This window comes from Sesamum indicum, linkage group LG6, assembly GCF_026168435.1.
Source record: "Sesamum indicum cultivar Baizhima isolate 11 linkage group LG6, ASM2616843v1, whole genome shotgun sequence".
NCBI classification, from domain to species: Eukaryota; Viridiplantae; Streptophyta; class Magnoliopsida; order Lamiales; family Pedaliaceae; genus Sesamum; species Sesamum indicum.
Window position 1 is genome coordinate 18,955,977 of NC_142662.1, and position 16,687 is coordinate 18,972,663.

The 16,687-nt window shown below is 32.6% G+C and overlaps 1 protein-coding gene and 1 pseudogene across 1 annotated transcript; both read left to right on the forward strand.

Moving 5' to 3' along the window:
- The first annotated feature begins 980 nt into the window (after window positions 1-980).
- LOC105164241 (sugar transport protein 1 pseudogene) lies at window positions 981-2,736 on the forward strand (annotated as a pseudogene).
- An 8,381-nt stretch (window positions 2,737-11,117) lies between these two features.
- LOC105164240 (MATE efflux family protein) lies at window positions 11,118-12,629 on the forward strand. The gene has a single exon (XM_011082854.3). It carries the CDS (start codon window positions 11,118-11,120, stop codon window positions 12,627-12,629), a length of 1,512 nt encoding a protein of 503 aa, XP_011081156.1.
- The last annotated feature ends 4,058 nt before the right edge of the window (window positions 12,630-16,687 follow it).

The window sequence follows — 16,687 nt, forward strand, 5'->3', positions numbered from 1 at the left end:
ATATACTCAGAATTGGAAATTATTAAATATATATATACACACTACTGCAGAAGTTCGGAAGCTTTGACAATATTTCTAGAAATACTTAAATTTTTATATATATTGTAATAAAAATAATAAGAAAGAATTGTATTTTGATTCTGTAATTATAGAGAGTGACAATTTTAGGACCATTGAAATTTAATTTGGCAATTAAAAAAATAAAATAGCACATTTTAAAAAAAATATATGTGGAAAATTGTAAATTTAGCTGGAATTTGGCATGTCTGCCCCACGCTATCCCTAAGTTCTTACTAAATTTGCAATTTTGCTAGATTTTATCTATAATGCGTCAATTTTTTTAAAATTTCAGGACTTAATTATAAAATTAAGTTTCAGTAGGACTAAAATTACCACCCTTATTGTTAGTGAGCAATTAGAGGATGGTAATTTTAGTCCTCTCGAAACTCATTTTGACAATTAAACACTGAAACTTAAATAAAGTTTGTTTTTTAAGGACGAAATTCATTGAAAATTATAAATTTGGTCTTAATTTGTCGCAATTTTCCGTAAATTTTATTCTTAATATGCCAATTTTATTTTTTTTCCCCTAAAATTGCATATGCAAATTGAATTCCAATAGGATTAAAATTTCTACACTCGTATTATTCTGGGGCCAAAATTATATTTTTTTCTTAATAATAAGAATAAGAATTTGTTATATAATATTAATAAGATAGCATGGGATTTGCATTAGTGTTTGAGATACACTGAAACTATAATTATCTATGAATACGGATAAGAGAATCTCTATCAGATTGCATCTTAAACCAAGTCAGATTAGGTAAAGCTCAGTTCATTTTAACAAACAAAGATATCCTATAAAGATAAACTACAAAGTTCCCATATCACTATATATATACTACTTCCAAGATCTTTTACGTCTCATCGATCTTTCTCCTCCCACCTTCTACTCCCAATCTCCTTCTTCAAACCCTAAAATGGCCGGAGGAGGCGTCATCGCCAAAGGCGGTAAAGCATACCCCGGAAAACTCACATGCAGAGTTTTCTCTACGTGTTTCGTCGCCGCCATGGGCGGTTTAATCTTCGGATACGACATTGGTATTTCAGGCGGAGTTACATCCATGCCGTCGTTCTTGATGAAATTCTTTCCTAGTGTGTACCGGAAGGAGGAACTGAACGTCGGCGGTACGAATCAGTATTGCAAGTTCGACGACGCCAAATTGACCCTTTTCACGTCGTCGTTGTACTTGGCGGCCCTGGTGGCGTCGGTGTTTGCTTCCACCATAACGAGAATGTTGGGCCGGAAGTTCTCTATGCTTTTGGGTGGAATCCTGTTTCTTGCCGGTGCGATCGTCAACGGGTTCGCCCAGAATGTTACTATGCTTATTATAGGCCGTGTTCTCTTAGGTTGCGGCATCGGGTTCTCCAATCAGGTGATTATATGTGCAATCTAACTGCACATTTGTCAATATTACTAGTATTTTTGTGAAGTTTTTTGCTAAAGATTTTAGGGTTTTGATGTATTTGCAGTCAGTGCCTGTTTACCTGTCGGAGATGGCCCCGTACAGGTACCGTGGGATGCTTAACATGTTTTTCCAACTAACAATCACCATCGGGATTCTTGCTGCCAATTTGATCAATTACTTCACGGCCCAAATCAAGAGCGGCGAGGGCTGGCGGATAAGCTTGGGCTGCGCAGCCGTGCCCGCCCTGCTGTTCATTGCTGGCTCGTTGTACCTCCCCGACACGCCCAATTCATTGATAGAGCGAGGCAAGCAGGAAGAAGCCCTGAAGAGGTTGAGAAATATCAGAGGAATTGAGAATGTCGAAGAGGAGTTCAACGATTTGGTGGCTGCTAGCGTTGCTTCCAAGAAGATAAAGCATCCATGGGCGAATCTCTTGAAGCGGAAGTATAGGCCTCACTTGACTATGGTGATTTTTATCCCTTTCTTCCAGCAGCTCACAGGCATGAACGTTTTCATGTTTTATGCTCCTGTTCTGTTCAAAACCATTGGTTTCGGGAACAACGCTTCGCTCGCTTCCTCTGTCATCTCCGGCGGTGTCAACTGCGCTGCCACCCTCGTTTCTATCTTCTCCGTCGACAGGATTGGGAGACGGGTCCTATTCTTGGAAGGCGGTGCTCAAATGTTCGTTTGCCAGGTAATTTAAACATCGATTCATTTCTCACTCATATTAACTTATCTGAACTATATTTTCATTACATTTTACATTTTGAACTTGCAGATTATCATTACTATTTGCATTGCACTCAAATTCGGAGTCAACGGGAACCCAGGCGAGCTTCCTCATTGGTATGCAATGTTCGTGGTTATAGCCATATGCGTATACGTCGCCGGATTTGCATGGTCGTGGGGGCCTCTTGGGTGGCTGGTGCCGAGCGAAATCTTGCCGCTGGAGGTCCGATCAGCCGGACAGAGCATCAACGTTGCTGTGAACATGATTTTTACCTTCTTTATCGCCGAACTGTTCCTGAAAATGCTTTGCGCAATGAAGTTTGGTTTGTTCGTATTCTTCTCGGCATTCGTGTTTGCAATGTCCCTTTTTATCTACAAATTCTTGCCAGAAACGAAGGGTATTCCTATCGAGGAGATGAGTGGAATTTGGAAGAAACACCCGTATTGGAAGAATTACGTCGAGGAGGAGGAGGAGGCGGGAGAAGACACAAAGGTTGAAACGGAGATCACAGAAGAAAAAAAGACTGGGGAGCCTTGATGAACAATTCTTGAAGAGTTTTAATTTGTCAGTTTGTTTTGATTTTTGTTTTGTTTTTGTGCTTATTTCGACTGTCTTCGTAGAAAGTAATATCAATTAATTCGTTTGAGGAAGTTGTGTTTTTAAGCTTTTTAGTTTTGTTTGTGTTTTTTATTTAATTATGTTAATGGTTATTGTTATTATATATGTGATTTATTGTTCGAACTTATTTCAAAATTTTTTAAGGTGATGCCACTTCTTAAACATTTTTTTTGAGAGTTTTTGAAATCTTTTAGTACGAGTGTTTGATGATATATTAAAATTAATTTTAACATGATTTATATATTTTTTCAAGAAATTAATTCTGACTATTTTTGGGGGTTTTGAATATAAAATAGCCCCTCTTAAAAAAGCAAAATAAAATAGGTTTCTATGAAATTTTATTCGTCTATAAAAAATGAATTATTTTTTATATTATTAGTCTTTGTTGCACGTAGTCTGTGCGAGTATATAAAAAAACATTATGGTGTGAGATGAAAAAAAAATTGTGAAAAGAAAATATTATAATTATAAGTTTATTAAAAATGTGAAAGTTTGAGAAAAGGAACATGGAAAAGAAAAGTGAGAAAAAAAATTGTAATTTGTGTGATTATTAAAAAATATTAAGATTACTAATTTGATTAATTTTTATTTTTTTAATTTGAAAGAAAGAAATTAATTAAAGATAAATTGGGGTATTCACAAGTTGGTATGATAAAATATTAATCAACATTCAGGTGTTATTTAAGGTTAAAAAAATAGAGGTTACTAATTAATTAATCGCGGTTGCACAACAGCTAATAGCCATTATTTTCACAAGCGAGATCAAAGTATTTGTTACAACTAAAAACTATGACAAATATTTTAGTCATTGGTAAAACCACAGTGCATATTAATTAATTTAAATTTTTGCATAAATTTTGTCTGACACTGATAGACTTTTATCACAATGATTAATAGTGTAGAGACAATAATTATTTTTTTGTAGTGTGGCCTGCAAAAATAATGAATAACGTTAATTAGTATTCAACATGAATTTTCATTTTCTTTTCTATAGTCGTACACAAAAGTTATAATTCTTCTACTATATGTTCATATGGAATTATGTAAATACGGCTTACGTTTTGGAGTCTACGATCCCATTATCGATGCGATATATTTGAAATTCATACTCTAATTAGCTGAAGGGAGAGAAATTTCGAGGTTTATTTGAAACTGATAAACTCTAAATTGAATGCAGAAAACTTAAACTACTTAAGAGCAATAATTTCTGAAAACTCTTATTGCCGGTGGGCATGAATTTTAACCAGAAAAATAATTGAAACCATAAATATTAAAAAGATGTGGGATAAAAATATAATCTTAAAAAATTAAAGAACGAAAAGGTCAAATAACCTTGATTTGCATAAAAATAAGTTACCCAAAGAGGGCCAAACGATCCAAAAAGAAAAAAGAAATAAGACGCCCGTAGCATTCTAGAAGGCCTAGGAGGACCTGGCAGGCGGCCCTGACGGGTGTTCCCTAGAAAATAGATTGGCAAAGGGATGAGGCCCAGAACATCCCTCAACTCGGATCATGATCAAAGCCCGTCAAAACATTAGGCTTAAAAGGCCCAACACTAACTTGAGCGTCGAAATTCTAACGCCTTTTCTGCAAATCTCCGCTTCAGGATTTACATTCACTTCGACCATAGCCTTGAATGATTGTCCAAATCTATTGGACCCGTGCATTTTTTAAACATATCAAACCTAATTTACGAGACTAAAAATACATTTACTCCTATATATATTAAACAATTCAAAGGTGTAGCAAGCAAATCACGTCTACCTTTAGGATGTAATTAAAAATGCCAAATGGCCATTCTTCTTCATATAATTATTTCATGTTTAATAAAACTATATTAAAAGCATATATATATATATATAGAGAGAGAGAGAGAGAGAGGTGAATATTATAGTGTGGTAGCATGTCATGCAAGAAGACCATCAGCTATAGATATCCTTTAGTGAAATTTAGATGAATCTGCATTAATTATTGTATTAACAAACTTAATTATTGTCAAATCATATGAAATTAATTAATTTAATTAGGGTTGGTTGTTTTGATTAGCTAGTAGGTTCACGTGGGGATGCTACAAACATTTACTTCACTCCCCGATTCATAACTCAACCACAATTTATTTACGTGGGGATGCTACAAACATATGATTCATGCCCCCCACACCAACATCACCTTCTTCTTCTTTTTTTTTTTTTTTTTTATCAATTGAGGAAAAAATAGATACTATGGAAAAAGTTCAAAAAATTGGGTGTTAAATAATTAAAAAATTATTATAACTTATCCAAACAAATTAAGTTAATGAGCTTATATATAATTTATCTCTATGACCAACCACTTCTTGAAATGATTTTGAGCTTTGTTTCAAATGTTAAATTCATGGCGTACCAAATCAAATTTTTGGACTATATTGGGAAATATTAATCTATATTAAACACATTAAGATGAATTAACCTAAATAATTAAATAATACTTTACTAATATTTGGTTGATTTTAAGAAAAAGGTTGCATATTTGAGTGTTCTGCATGTATTTTATTTTTCTTTTTTATAATTTTGGATTGTAAATGTATTTAATCATGTATCAAATAATATAACAAATAAGATTGATCTTGGTCAAGGTAAGTGATGATCTTATGAGCTGTGTCTGATGTCTGGTGTTCGAGGTGGGTCTACTTCTTATTCTCGATCCAGATTGTAGATTGGCTTGCAGCGCGAGTCATAAGCTTGTTGAGGTTGCCTTCAATTAAATTTTTTTATAATTTAAGTCATTTATTTAAATTCATATTGGCGTTATAGTGTTAGATCCCACAGGCATAAATAATACATATCTTATGAAGTCATTGCGCCAGATAGCATGTACGGATCCGCATTTCCAATAGCATACCCTTAGATAAGTTCAAGATCAACTGTTGTTGTGTCAGGTAGTCGGATCGACCAGAATAAAAAGACGCGAACACTTGTCTTGTTCTACAAATTCCAAAATTCTAATTTATTCAAGTTTAATTTTAAAAATCCTGATAAAAAAGAAAATAAAGGACTGATTTAAATAGCTTGATTTTGACATTATAATAATCCTGGATTTTGTCGTTGGCCATTGTCACGCAGTGGACAAACATGAAAGTAGATGTGCAGGCGAGGATGCTAACAAGGAATGCGTCGTCGTATTTGCTTATTTTAATGTTGTCAAACCCTTTGGATTTGATCATGTGCTGTCCATGGAACCCACTTCTTTTTTCTTTTTTTTTTTTTAAATTCTTTTTTCTTTATTTATTAGCCGACTACACAAAAAAGACAGAATTTTAGGTATTTTTAAATAATCTGGATGTATATATTATCTCATTCACCTAAAGCCTTTGGATTGTAGGTATAAAATGATCTCATCCCTCCAAATTCTACAATCTTGACAAAACTAGGAGCAACATAGTCCACTCAAAAATTTTATGTCTCTATCCCCCTCTTTCTCTCTCTTTATTTTTAGTTAACTGTTGCACGCGGTTTCGACGAATATATAAAAAATTATAATATGAGGTAAGGATAAAAAATTATAAAAATACGTAAAAAGTAATGAGGCGATGAAAAAGAGAAATATGTGAGAAAAAAAAGGGTTAAAATATAAAAAAAAAATTATCATTGTAAGTTTATTAAAAATATAGAAGCTTTTAAGAAAATATATATGGAGCATGTATGAGAGAAAATTAATTGTAATAAGATATATTAGACTTATGAAAGTTTATAAGGGCAAAAAATATAAAGACATAACAGAGAAAAATGGAGTAGTGGGTTGAAAGAAAAAATAATAATTATAAAATAAATAAAAATTATTAAAATTACGATTATAGGCGATTTTGTTTGAAAGAATAAAATAAATAAAAAGGGAAAATAGAACAATAAAAAATTGGTACAATTAATGGGTTTTCTTTTATAATAGAATTGATTATAAGAATTCAATTTTTCTTAATTTTGTCTAATTCAGAGTCTATTCCAATCAAAATCCGACATTTTACATAAGTCACTAGTAAATTATACAAACCTTTTAGGTATGATATAGGTTAAAAGCTTTTTTGTTCTCGTAACTTAGTTTCTTAGCCTTTTCATTTTTTGACTTTATAAGGTAATATTTTTTGTCCTTTATCTTTTTAATTTTTGCAGTTTCAATCCTTTTTGGAGTTAAAGTTCACTTTTTTTCACCAAAAAAGTTGCATATGCATCTCACGTGACCTTTTAAATTAGGACTACCATTCATTTTGGCTCATTTTTTCTAGTATTTTTATTTTTTAACTTTCTGAGATAGTATTTTAATTTTACATCGTTAAATTTTTATGATTTCAGTTTTTTTTTCATTGGAGTTCACACATCTCGTCAGTATCGCTGAAGTCTGGTAAAAAAATATGATTGGAATCGCAAAAATTTAAAATATGCAAAAGTAAAATACTACTTTAAAAAGTTGGAAGTACAAAAATATCAAATAACACAAATTACAGGACGAAAAATTGTATAATATAAGGAAACATCATTGCAGCTTAATTATAAAAAAACAAAATACTCTTAAGTATTGGGACGGATTATTAGCCTTAAACTGTTCATATCACATGTATGCTTAGATTTAGTTTAGGACTACAACTATAAAAGACGTACGCTTAATGTGTGTGCATAATTTTTTTTATTTTTTTGATTTAATAATATAAAAGAGAAAAAAATAAATAATTGATCAGACTGATATTTTTTAAAGAATTTTTCTTAATTATCAATATTTTTGTTTTATGAGACATAAAAATATATAGATGAAAAGGTCCAATTGTAGCACATATTATCTTAGACATTGACTTTTGTTTTTGGTGAATTAATTAAGGATTAATACATCATGAAGAAATTAAAATGTCAACGCTAAAATATTATCAAGCTCTTCAATAATTTTAGGGTTCCAACCTCAAAGTCAACCCTTATAATAGTTTCTAATCTAATTAATATTACACTTTGAACACTAATTAGATTGCATTATTTCATTGTCAATTTAAAAAGAATAAAATAAATAAAATCATATGTACTCTAAACTCACAAACAATATTTATTTATTTCATCAGGACTTTTTCAATCAAAAAGTGCAAATTATTTTTTTTAAGTATTATAGAGATTATATCAAATGAGACCTTTTTTTTCTTTGTAATAAATCAATTAATTTCAATTATAATATAGTTTAAATTATTGAATATGATAACAATTCATACATTAATAATTAATTAATAAGTATAATTATAGCTACTGCAAGAGTAGAACAACACCTACACGTTGATAGGATCTGAATTCACGATCTTCTAACTATGGTACTTTACTTTTTTGCTAACTTAACTAGGCAGCATTCACATAAAACGGGATTACTAATTAGTAGAATTAACCATTGTGACATGCCGTACTTGTAAATAATTTTTCACATTTTAAAATATTATAAATAAAAATAAAATATATAACCAATTTTTTTAAAAGAAAGAAAAAAAGAAAAGAACCCCAAATTAGAAGTGTTATTGATATAATAAAAAAATTAGTATGGTAATGTCATAAATTGTTATTTATAAATAAAAAATATTTTTTTATATGTATATCAGTATAGATAAATATGATGGAATCTTTAAATGGTGAATTAAATAGTCAATTTTGAACTGAGCTTTATTTCACCCCAAATCAACTCCAAAATTGATGAGACCCTAAATATATTAATTACTCAAAATCAGGACGGCAATGCCGCACGACATGATCCTTGTTCCATTTTAATCTTGTGTCCACAACGCCACAAACTACAATTAGGATCCACTATCAATCTTCCATAACATTTTCGTCTTACATATCAGTGTCATGAGTACTAATAATTTATTGACATACCTGTTCAAATTAAAAGATACAAGAAAACTGATGTGACTTGTAAATTTGATTGATGTCTCGTTACATAAGATATTATCCGCTCTAAATTCTTAGGAGTCTCACGAATTTATCCTAAAAAGACGCCTCACAAGGGAGCAGTTCTCAACCCAATCATTTTCCTTAGCAATGTATTGTCCGTTTTGGCTTCAAACTCATAGGAAGTTTGTCCTATTACAGCACCTCGTTAGAGAAAGGAGACATTGAGGTCTATAAACCGCCTAAGCTTTTCGTCTACAATGTCTAATTTGTAATACATGATAAAGATCTTTCCCTACTAGAAACGTACCAAGTGGATTCTTATAATTATAGTCCTCCAACATTTGTATTAGTGCTACCTATAATAAAAAATTACAGAGCACATCTTTTCTTTGTATACATGACTGCAGTGGTATTCCCGTACCACTTATATCAGATTAGACCTAATCTGAAACTCACATTTCAAACCATAACATAATTCAGATTGATGTGGTCCAAATGAATTCGTGTCTTATTTTTGACATTTCTACTATTCCTAAGAACATTTTGGTCCTTCACGTACATACTTCATTTGTTGGGAAAATACTATTTTAGTCCTACAACTTTTAGGGGATGGAAATTTTGGTCTTGCGCAAATAGATTTTTTTGCAATTTAATCTTGTAATTTAAAAAAATTGGTAATTTTCATCTTTTCCGGGCCAATTAGACCCGAAAATTGCATCTGACTTGTAGAGAACAATTAAATTCTAACTTTAGTCCTGTAACTTAAGAGACGTTGCATTTTTAGTCCTATAACTTAGGAAAGTTGGATTTTTGGTCCTTTATAAATTTATTTACAAAACTAAAATTGCAAGTAAATTGCAATTTTCGGTCAAATTGATCGAAGAAGAACTAAAATTATAAATTTACAGGAATAAATTACAAAAATTAATTTATACAAGATTAAAAATATCACCCCTAAATTAGAGGACTAAAATTAGAATGGATTGGCCCCATATTAGTACTCAAAACATTAGTCAACCTCATGCTAACGCTCTATCACGATTAATTACTGTTATAACGATCGAACCAAAATCAACTCAGGCATATATCAGTTTCCTTCTCTTACGACAACATTAAATGCATCCTTAACTTCCTCAACTTTTATGCAATACTCCCATTTAAAACCAAACATTCTCTCTTTGACCACCCATTGATATCTCCATCCTCAAAATAAAATAAAATAAAACTGCAGATATTATTTATTGTTAAATGAATCAATTATAATTAATATACGTTAATTATCAATATCAAAATATATTTATATATATAACTAATTAATAACTACTGTTAATGCCACACAAGTATAATTCAAACCCATGATCTCTCGTTCATGGAGCCTCAGCAAAAAATTCAAAGACTACGGTGTATACAAATTAGCCCATATGTATTTTCACGTACTTTTTTTTTTTGTTGAAAAAAAAAATCTCCTGCATTCGTATGTGTTGACAAAAATGAATATCAATTTTTTAGGCCCACAAAAAACACTAATTGTACGACATGAATAAATTAATGAAGTAAACCCCAAATAAAATAAAGAAAAACATGGTATGCTGGCTGATTCACGACTGCAAAAATTTGAGTGTACCATGTTCTTGCAGGCGAGATGGATGTTGTGACGCTATGGTCGGTTTGGAAGAGGACGAACTCGGTATTTTCACTAAACATTATACGTTTCTGCTCTTGAGCGCTCGTACTAATAGTAGCATATAACAACCATGTCGTATTATTTAATGTAACTAGTACTCAAGTCAAACATTGTCAGGCGTCCGAAATTTTTTTTTTTTTGACGTGATTATTTTAAACAAGTGTTGCGGGACTCCAAATTTCATTGTAATTATGGGGATTAGATTGTGTATTTTAAATTGGTATTTTATCTTATACTTCATTTATTTTTATGTGTCTTATATAAAATTTATTATCTGTATATCTTGAAATTAATTTATATATGTATATATTACACGAGGATGAAACATTAATTATTTTGAAAGCGAAGGTCCATAAAAATGATACCTTTGTTTTCCTTAAACGAAAGCTATGTTTGGAAGTTGGAAGGTTTCTTGTCTGGTCAAACAAGATTAGCATGTTTTTCAAATAAAAATTGGCCGTCCCACGACAAATCGAATTTTCTTAACGTGAAAAAAAAAAAAAAAAAAAAAGGGAAATCAGCAGCCAACAGCAACAGCCAGTACAAAAACAGGGTTAAGGTTGTTCAAAACCCAACTCCTCATAAACCCCTCAAATCTTTCGAAACTCCCATAAACCCTCTTCTCTCCTCTCTTTCTCTCTCTAAAAGGAGTCAAGCCCATTACTTATTGTTGCAACCCAACTCCAAACTCAAATCCTCAGCCAAATCAAAAGAAAAAAGAACAAAAAATGTTGAATCCTTTGGTTTCCGAAACTCCAACATCCCAATTAGAACATGATGGAAGCTGCAAGAAAATTGATGATCATCTCTCCTTATCCCTCAAAGAAGCCAAATCCATAGCCAACATCTCTCTCCCCATGATCCTCACCGGCCTCCTCGTCTACTCCCGCTCCATGATATCCATGCTCTTCCTCGGCCGCCTCGGTGACCTCTCCCTTGCCGGCGGCGCCTTGGCCCTCGGGTTCGCCAACATCACCGGCTACTCCATCCTCTCCGGCCTCGCCATGGGAATGGAGCCCATCTGCGGACAAGCCTTCGGAGCCCAAAGATTCAAGCTTCTTGGCCTCACCCTACAAAGAACAGTCATTCTATTGCTTCTCACATCAATCCCCATTGCTTTTCTATGGCTCAACATGAAGCAAATCCTGATCGTCTGCGGCCAGGATCATGACATAGCCATGGAAGCTCAATCCTACATTCTCTTCTCCCTTCCTGATCTGATTGCACAGTCATTTCTCCACCCTCTCCGTATATATCTACGGTCTCAGTCCATAACATTGCCATTGACTTACTGCGCCGCATTCTCTATTCTTCTACACATCCCAATCAACTATCTTCTCGTCACAGTCCTCAACCTCGGGATCAAAGGCATTGCCCTCGCCGGCGTTTGGACCAACTTCAACCTCGTTGGATCGTTGATCATGTACGTTGCAATATCGGGAGCGTACAAGAAGACGTGGGCCGGGATTTCCTCAGACTGCTTTAAGGGATGGAGATCACTCATCAACCTCGCAATTCCAAGCTGCATTAGCGTGTGTTTGGAGTGGTGGTGGTACGAGATCATGATCTTGTTATGCGGCCTATTGATAAATCCTCGTGCAACCGTTGCATCGATGGGAATTCTCATTCAAACAACCTCCTTAATCTACATTTTCCCTTCGTCTCTGAGTTTCGGAGTCTCCACGAGGGTTGGAAACGAACTCGGAGCCAACAGGCCTAAATGCGCCAAACTCTCAGCAACACTAGGTTTATGTGCAAGCTTTTTCCTGGGACTTGCCGCTCTTTTCTTTGCATTCACAGTGAGAAACATATGGGCTAGTCTATTCACTCAAGACCCAGAGATTCTTGCGTTAACGTCTACGGTCCTGCCTATAATTGGCCTCTGCGAGCTCGGAAACTGCCCGCAGACGACAGGCTGCGGCGCGCTGAGAGGAACGGCGAGGCCGAAAATGGGGGCTAATATAAATTTGGGGTGCTTCTATCTGGTGGGAATGCCGGTGGCAGTGCTGCTGAGTTTCTACTACGGTTATGATTTCAAGGGGCTATGGATGGGGTTATTGGCGGCGCAGGGATCTTGTGCAGTGGCCATGCTGTTCGTTTTGGCCCGAACTGATTGGGAAGTTCAGGCAGTGAGAGCAAAAGAGTTGACGGGCAAAACCAGCCATGAAGATGGAGATATTGACGATGATGATTCTTTGTGTATATCAGATTATACAAAGCTGGATACTTCACCAGCTTAGTATTTAATCTATTCTTTTTTTTTTTTTTTTGGGGGGGGGGGGGGAGGGAGGGGGGGATTTTCTATGTAAAGGATAGGCATAAAGAAGATGGTTAGATCAAGTGAGTCAACTATTCAGAACAAAGATTTTGTTCTTGGTACAAGAATATGAACTTTTTCCCAATTTTTTTAATTTCCGAGTAAATTTTCTTGGATATACTATATTGATATATTATTTCAAGTCATGCCATTCACCAAAGTATCTTTTCAAGTCAAAATTTCAACAATCTTGCTCGAACTCAAACTAATCATACAATAACTATCACTATAAGAAAATCCCTTAACTCGAGCTAATTAACAAGTAAAATCTCACTATTAATCTACATTATTTAATACAAGATATTTACTTATTAATGATTTAACAACGAATTGTTAAAGATATATATTAAGTAATGTAGATTAGCAACGAAAATTTTAATTTGCTAATTAGCTCGATACTAATTTTAGTATCAAATTTCTTCATCTCTATTGAGTTATTTTCTTGTAATGACCATAATACTCTCGTCATATATATAAATTATGACGTGTTTAATTTACGGGTAAACATTCCAAGTAAGTGGCATGAAACCTCATGGGTTATGAGACTCTGATTCTGATTGGAGGAAATTAAAAGGTGAAAGACTTTGTAATTGTGCAATAGGATAGGATGATCGATGAATGAGGATGGACCATTCAATCTTCTCAACCGCCGGCTTACGTAGACGAGTAAAACTACCCCAACATCCTCTGTTTTCAGACACAAATAAAGACAGAGTGAAGTATGTAAGAATCTGTGTGGCATGTTTGAATATGAATGTCGGATGGATGAAGGAAGGGATGGATGGGGTTTAACTGCAACGTCGTCTGTGCGTACCTGAATTTGGACTTTTCTCCCACCAACTTGTCAAACTATGCATGCTTGCTCCCATAAATTGAAGCACCAATTTCAAAGGTTCAACTTCCTCTATTACTAATCCAACTTTTATTTTTCAGACAAAACTGTGCACTTCTATTACATATTTGTTCATCAAAGGCTACAGTTGTTCCCCTCACCAGACAATTGTTTCTTGTCTAGTATATATGTTTGTATGTACTTTGAATATTAATAATATTTTTGCTCATAAAATTACGCTAATTCGATCAAAGGTTCTTGATTTTTTTTCAATACAATATGTTTTTTTTTCCTTATAAATTAATTTTTTAACAAAAAGAGCGTGGTATCATAGGCGGGAGTCTGTTAATACCTGGTGGAAGATGAGATCTGTGTGTGAGTGTCTGAGATAGGAGTGGTCCAAAAGAGGGTCACACTGCCTGAAGACATGCATAGCTTGGATAGAGCACAACGTGACAGTCCATTTCCAAATGATTTTTTAGCTTTATGAGGACTAAGGGTTAAGTATATTTTTCCAACGAGAAGCGAACTCGGACGAAAAAATAAAAAGATTTAAAATTATGAAAATTAAAAATATTTAGGACCAAAATATTACTCTAGAAATAAAAAATACGGGATAAAAAATACATTTAATAAACCTAAGGAGTAAAGTAATAATCTTCCTCCGTACTAATCGATTTTCTAAGAACGGATGGAAGTTGTGCATGTATGTTTGTGGGTTCCAAATTGTTTTATATGTGTGGAAACTTTAATGATTCATGTTATTACGAAAAAGAGTTGTTCCCAAGTATGAGCTTAATTATTAGAAAAAAGGAACCTGCAAATATTGAACAAGATTGAAGCTAATTAGTCAATAAATTCTGGTCTATCCGAAAAATTTGAACAACAAAAGATAATAGAATAATAATTGAAAATTTGTCCTTCAGACACAAAAATATTACCAAAAATGGCTGAATGTAGTAATTAATTGCAGCAGGATTCGTGTTCCCACCTCACCTAATCACCATCTATCCATCCAACCCCTTCTAAATTTATTATTCATTATTATCCATCCAACCCCTTCTAAATACCCCTTCTAATCAACCGGTTAAACTGGACCTATTAATATATAATTATTTTAATTTATAATAATCAACCGGTCACACTATCTCAGGCCAATTCGCACATTTACGAGTGGGACCAAAACTGAAAACAGGTCTACTTATGGGATCAAAAATATAATTTACCTTTATTTTGATTGTATTGACTAACGAAGATAGCACCTGCCATTATCAATTGGACGAAAATCCTTCAATAGTTCTTAAATTGAAAAAAAGAAAACTACATATAGGACTCAATATGCAAATTGGTCTGTATGTGGAACCAAAAATAGAAACAGGTCCACTTATGAGACCAAAAATATAGTTTACCCAAGTAATGACCAAACCATAGAGAAGAATAAAATATAAAATATTTACATAAAACGAAACAAATATTCGTACATCTAATTGAATTCAAGTACAAAATTTTGCATTTGTTCATAAATTTCAACCTTTACTACTAAGTTAATATTTTATTAATGTGCATATTTCGGCAAATAGCATTCTCCATCTCATATTTTAGAATTAGTACATTTTGATCCTTTTAATTACAAAATTTTCATTAATGGTCACATAAGTTACACATTTAATCATTTCATCAGATTTTATTAATATTTTGTTGCAAAATATACGTGCCCATTAATCAGAAGGTCAAAAAGTTAACAGTTACGTGCTTATTATATGATTTTTTTTCACCAAACTACTAACAGATTCTGACAATTAAAAATGAGAACTTTTATCTTTTGTGATCATCAAGAAAATCCCATAACTAATCGAACAAAAAATACACTTACTTTAAAGTACAGGACGAAAAGTAGAATTTTCCTCTGAATCCCTACAATATTGTTGCTATAACGATGTTATTTTCATACGAGCTTTAAATAATTGGAGAAAACGATCAAAATCTCCTGTTCGTGGGCAGGCCCTTGCAAATACATGTCGGCTGTGCTATTGGCATGAGTTGTTTTTTTTTTCTTCTTAAGGGTAAACTTATTATTTAAAAAATTAATAATAAGCACTAATTATAACGGATATCCAACAACTAGCTTAATTCGTTAGTCTTTATTAAATTTTCATCCATCTTTTGTGGTGAACTGACCAAATACCCTTGTGTGCAGTAAATTATAATTTCTTATTTTTTATACCAAAAGATTTTTACACACTAAGTGGGCAATTATCTTACTTCTTCCATTTTTTTTTATAATTTTTTGTTCTTTTAATAAAAAAGAATAAAATAACACAACAAGAGCAAAGTTAACAATTTCGGACTTCCACCAAAGATTATATAATTTCATCAAGTATCAAGGTGTATTGGTAATTTTTCAAACAATGAGTGAGCATCTATAATTATGTCAAACTTGAGGGGAGCTTATTGTTATTTATCCTTTTTTTTTAAAAAACTTTAACTGCATCATTTGATTAATATCTTAATAAATTGAGTAATATATATATCCAATTACAATACTGATATTCGATCAATACATCAACATAATAATAATAATAAAATAAATTATAATAAACTTATAAAAAGTAAAAAAATAAAATACATATACATATAATAAAATTTGAATTCATAATTTCGAACTTCTTCATTAAGACATCATAGGTGCATGAGTTGTTTATGTTAATGACAAAACAAAGGAACTTTTCACTATATAAATGGGCCTATAACATTTTACGAATATCTGAAAAAAAAAAAAAAAAAAAACGAATCTTTGTTTATTTATTTACAACGTAATAAACATGCATATGCTGTAGGAAAATCGACTCTGAAAATTAAACAAGGGACAATTATATTCCATTTATGTAATAAAACGTGACATAAAAGTTTTCAGTGAAATGAATTTTTCCCTTTCCCAGTCAAGATTTTGAAACCATAAAGCTTAAAAGGAGTTTGCAGATTCATTGGATGTTAATTGGAGTTCATACATTCGAATCCGACTAGACGTGTCGATGTTTATTTTATTTTATGTGAATTTATTATAATTTATTATTTCATAGTTATATTAATATTAGTGTATTAATTTAACTGACGTTTTACTCTCAACTTCTTGAAACAATTGTTTTGCA

Bases quoted from the DNA above. Each gene is read 5' to 3' on its own strand.
- LOC105164240 (XM_011082854.3), top strand. From the start codon at position 11,118: ATGTTGAATCCTTTGGTTTCCGAAACTCCAACATCCCAATTAGAACAT.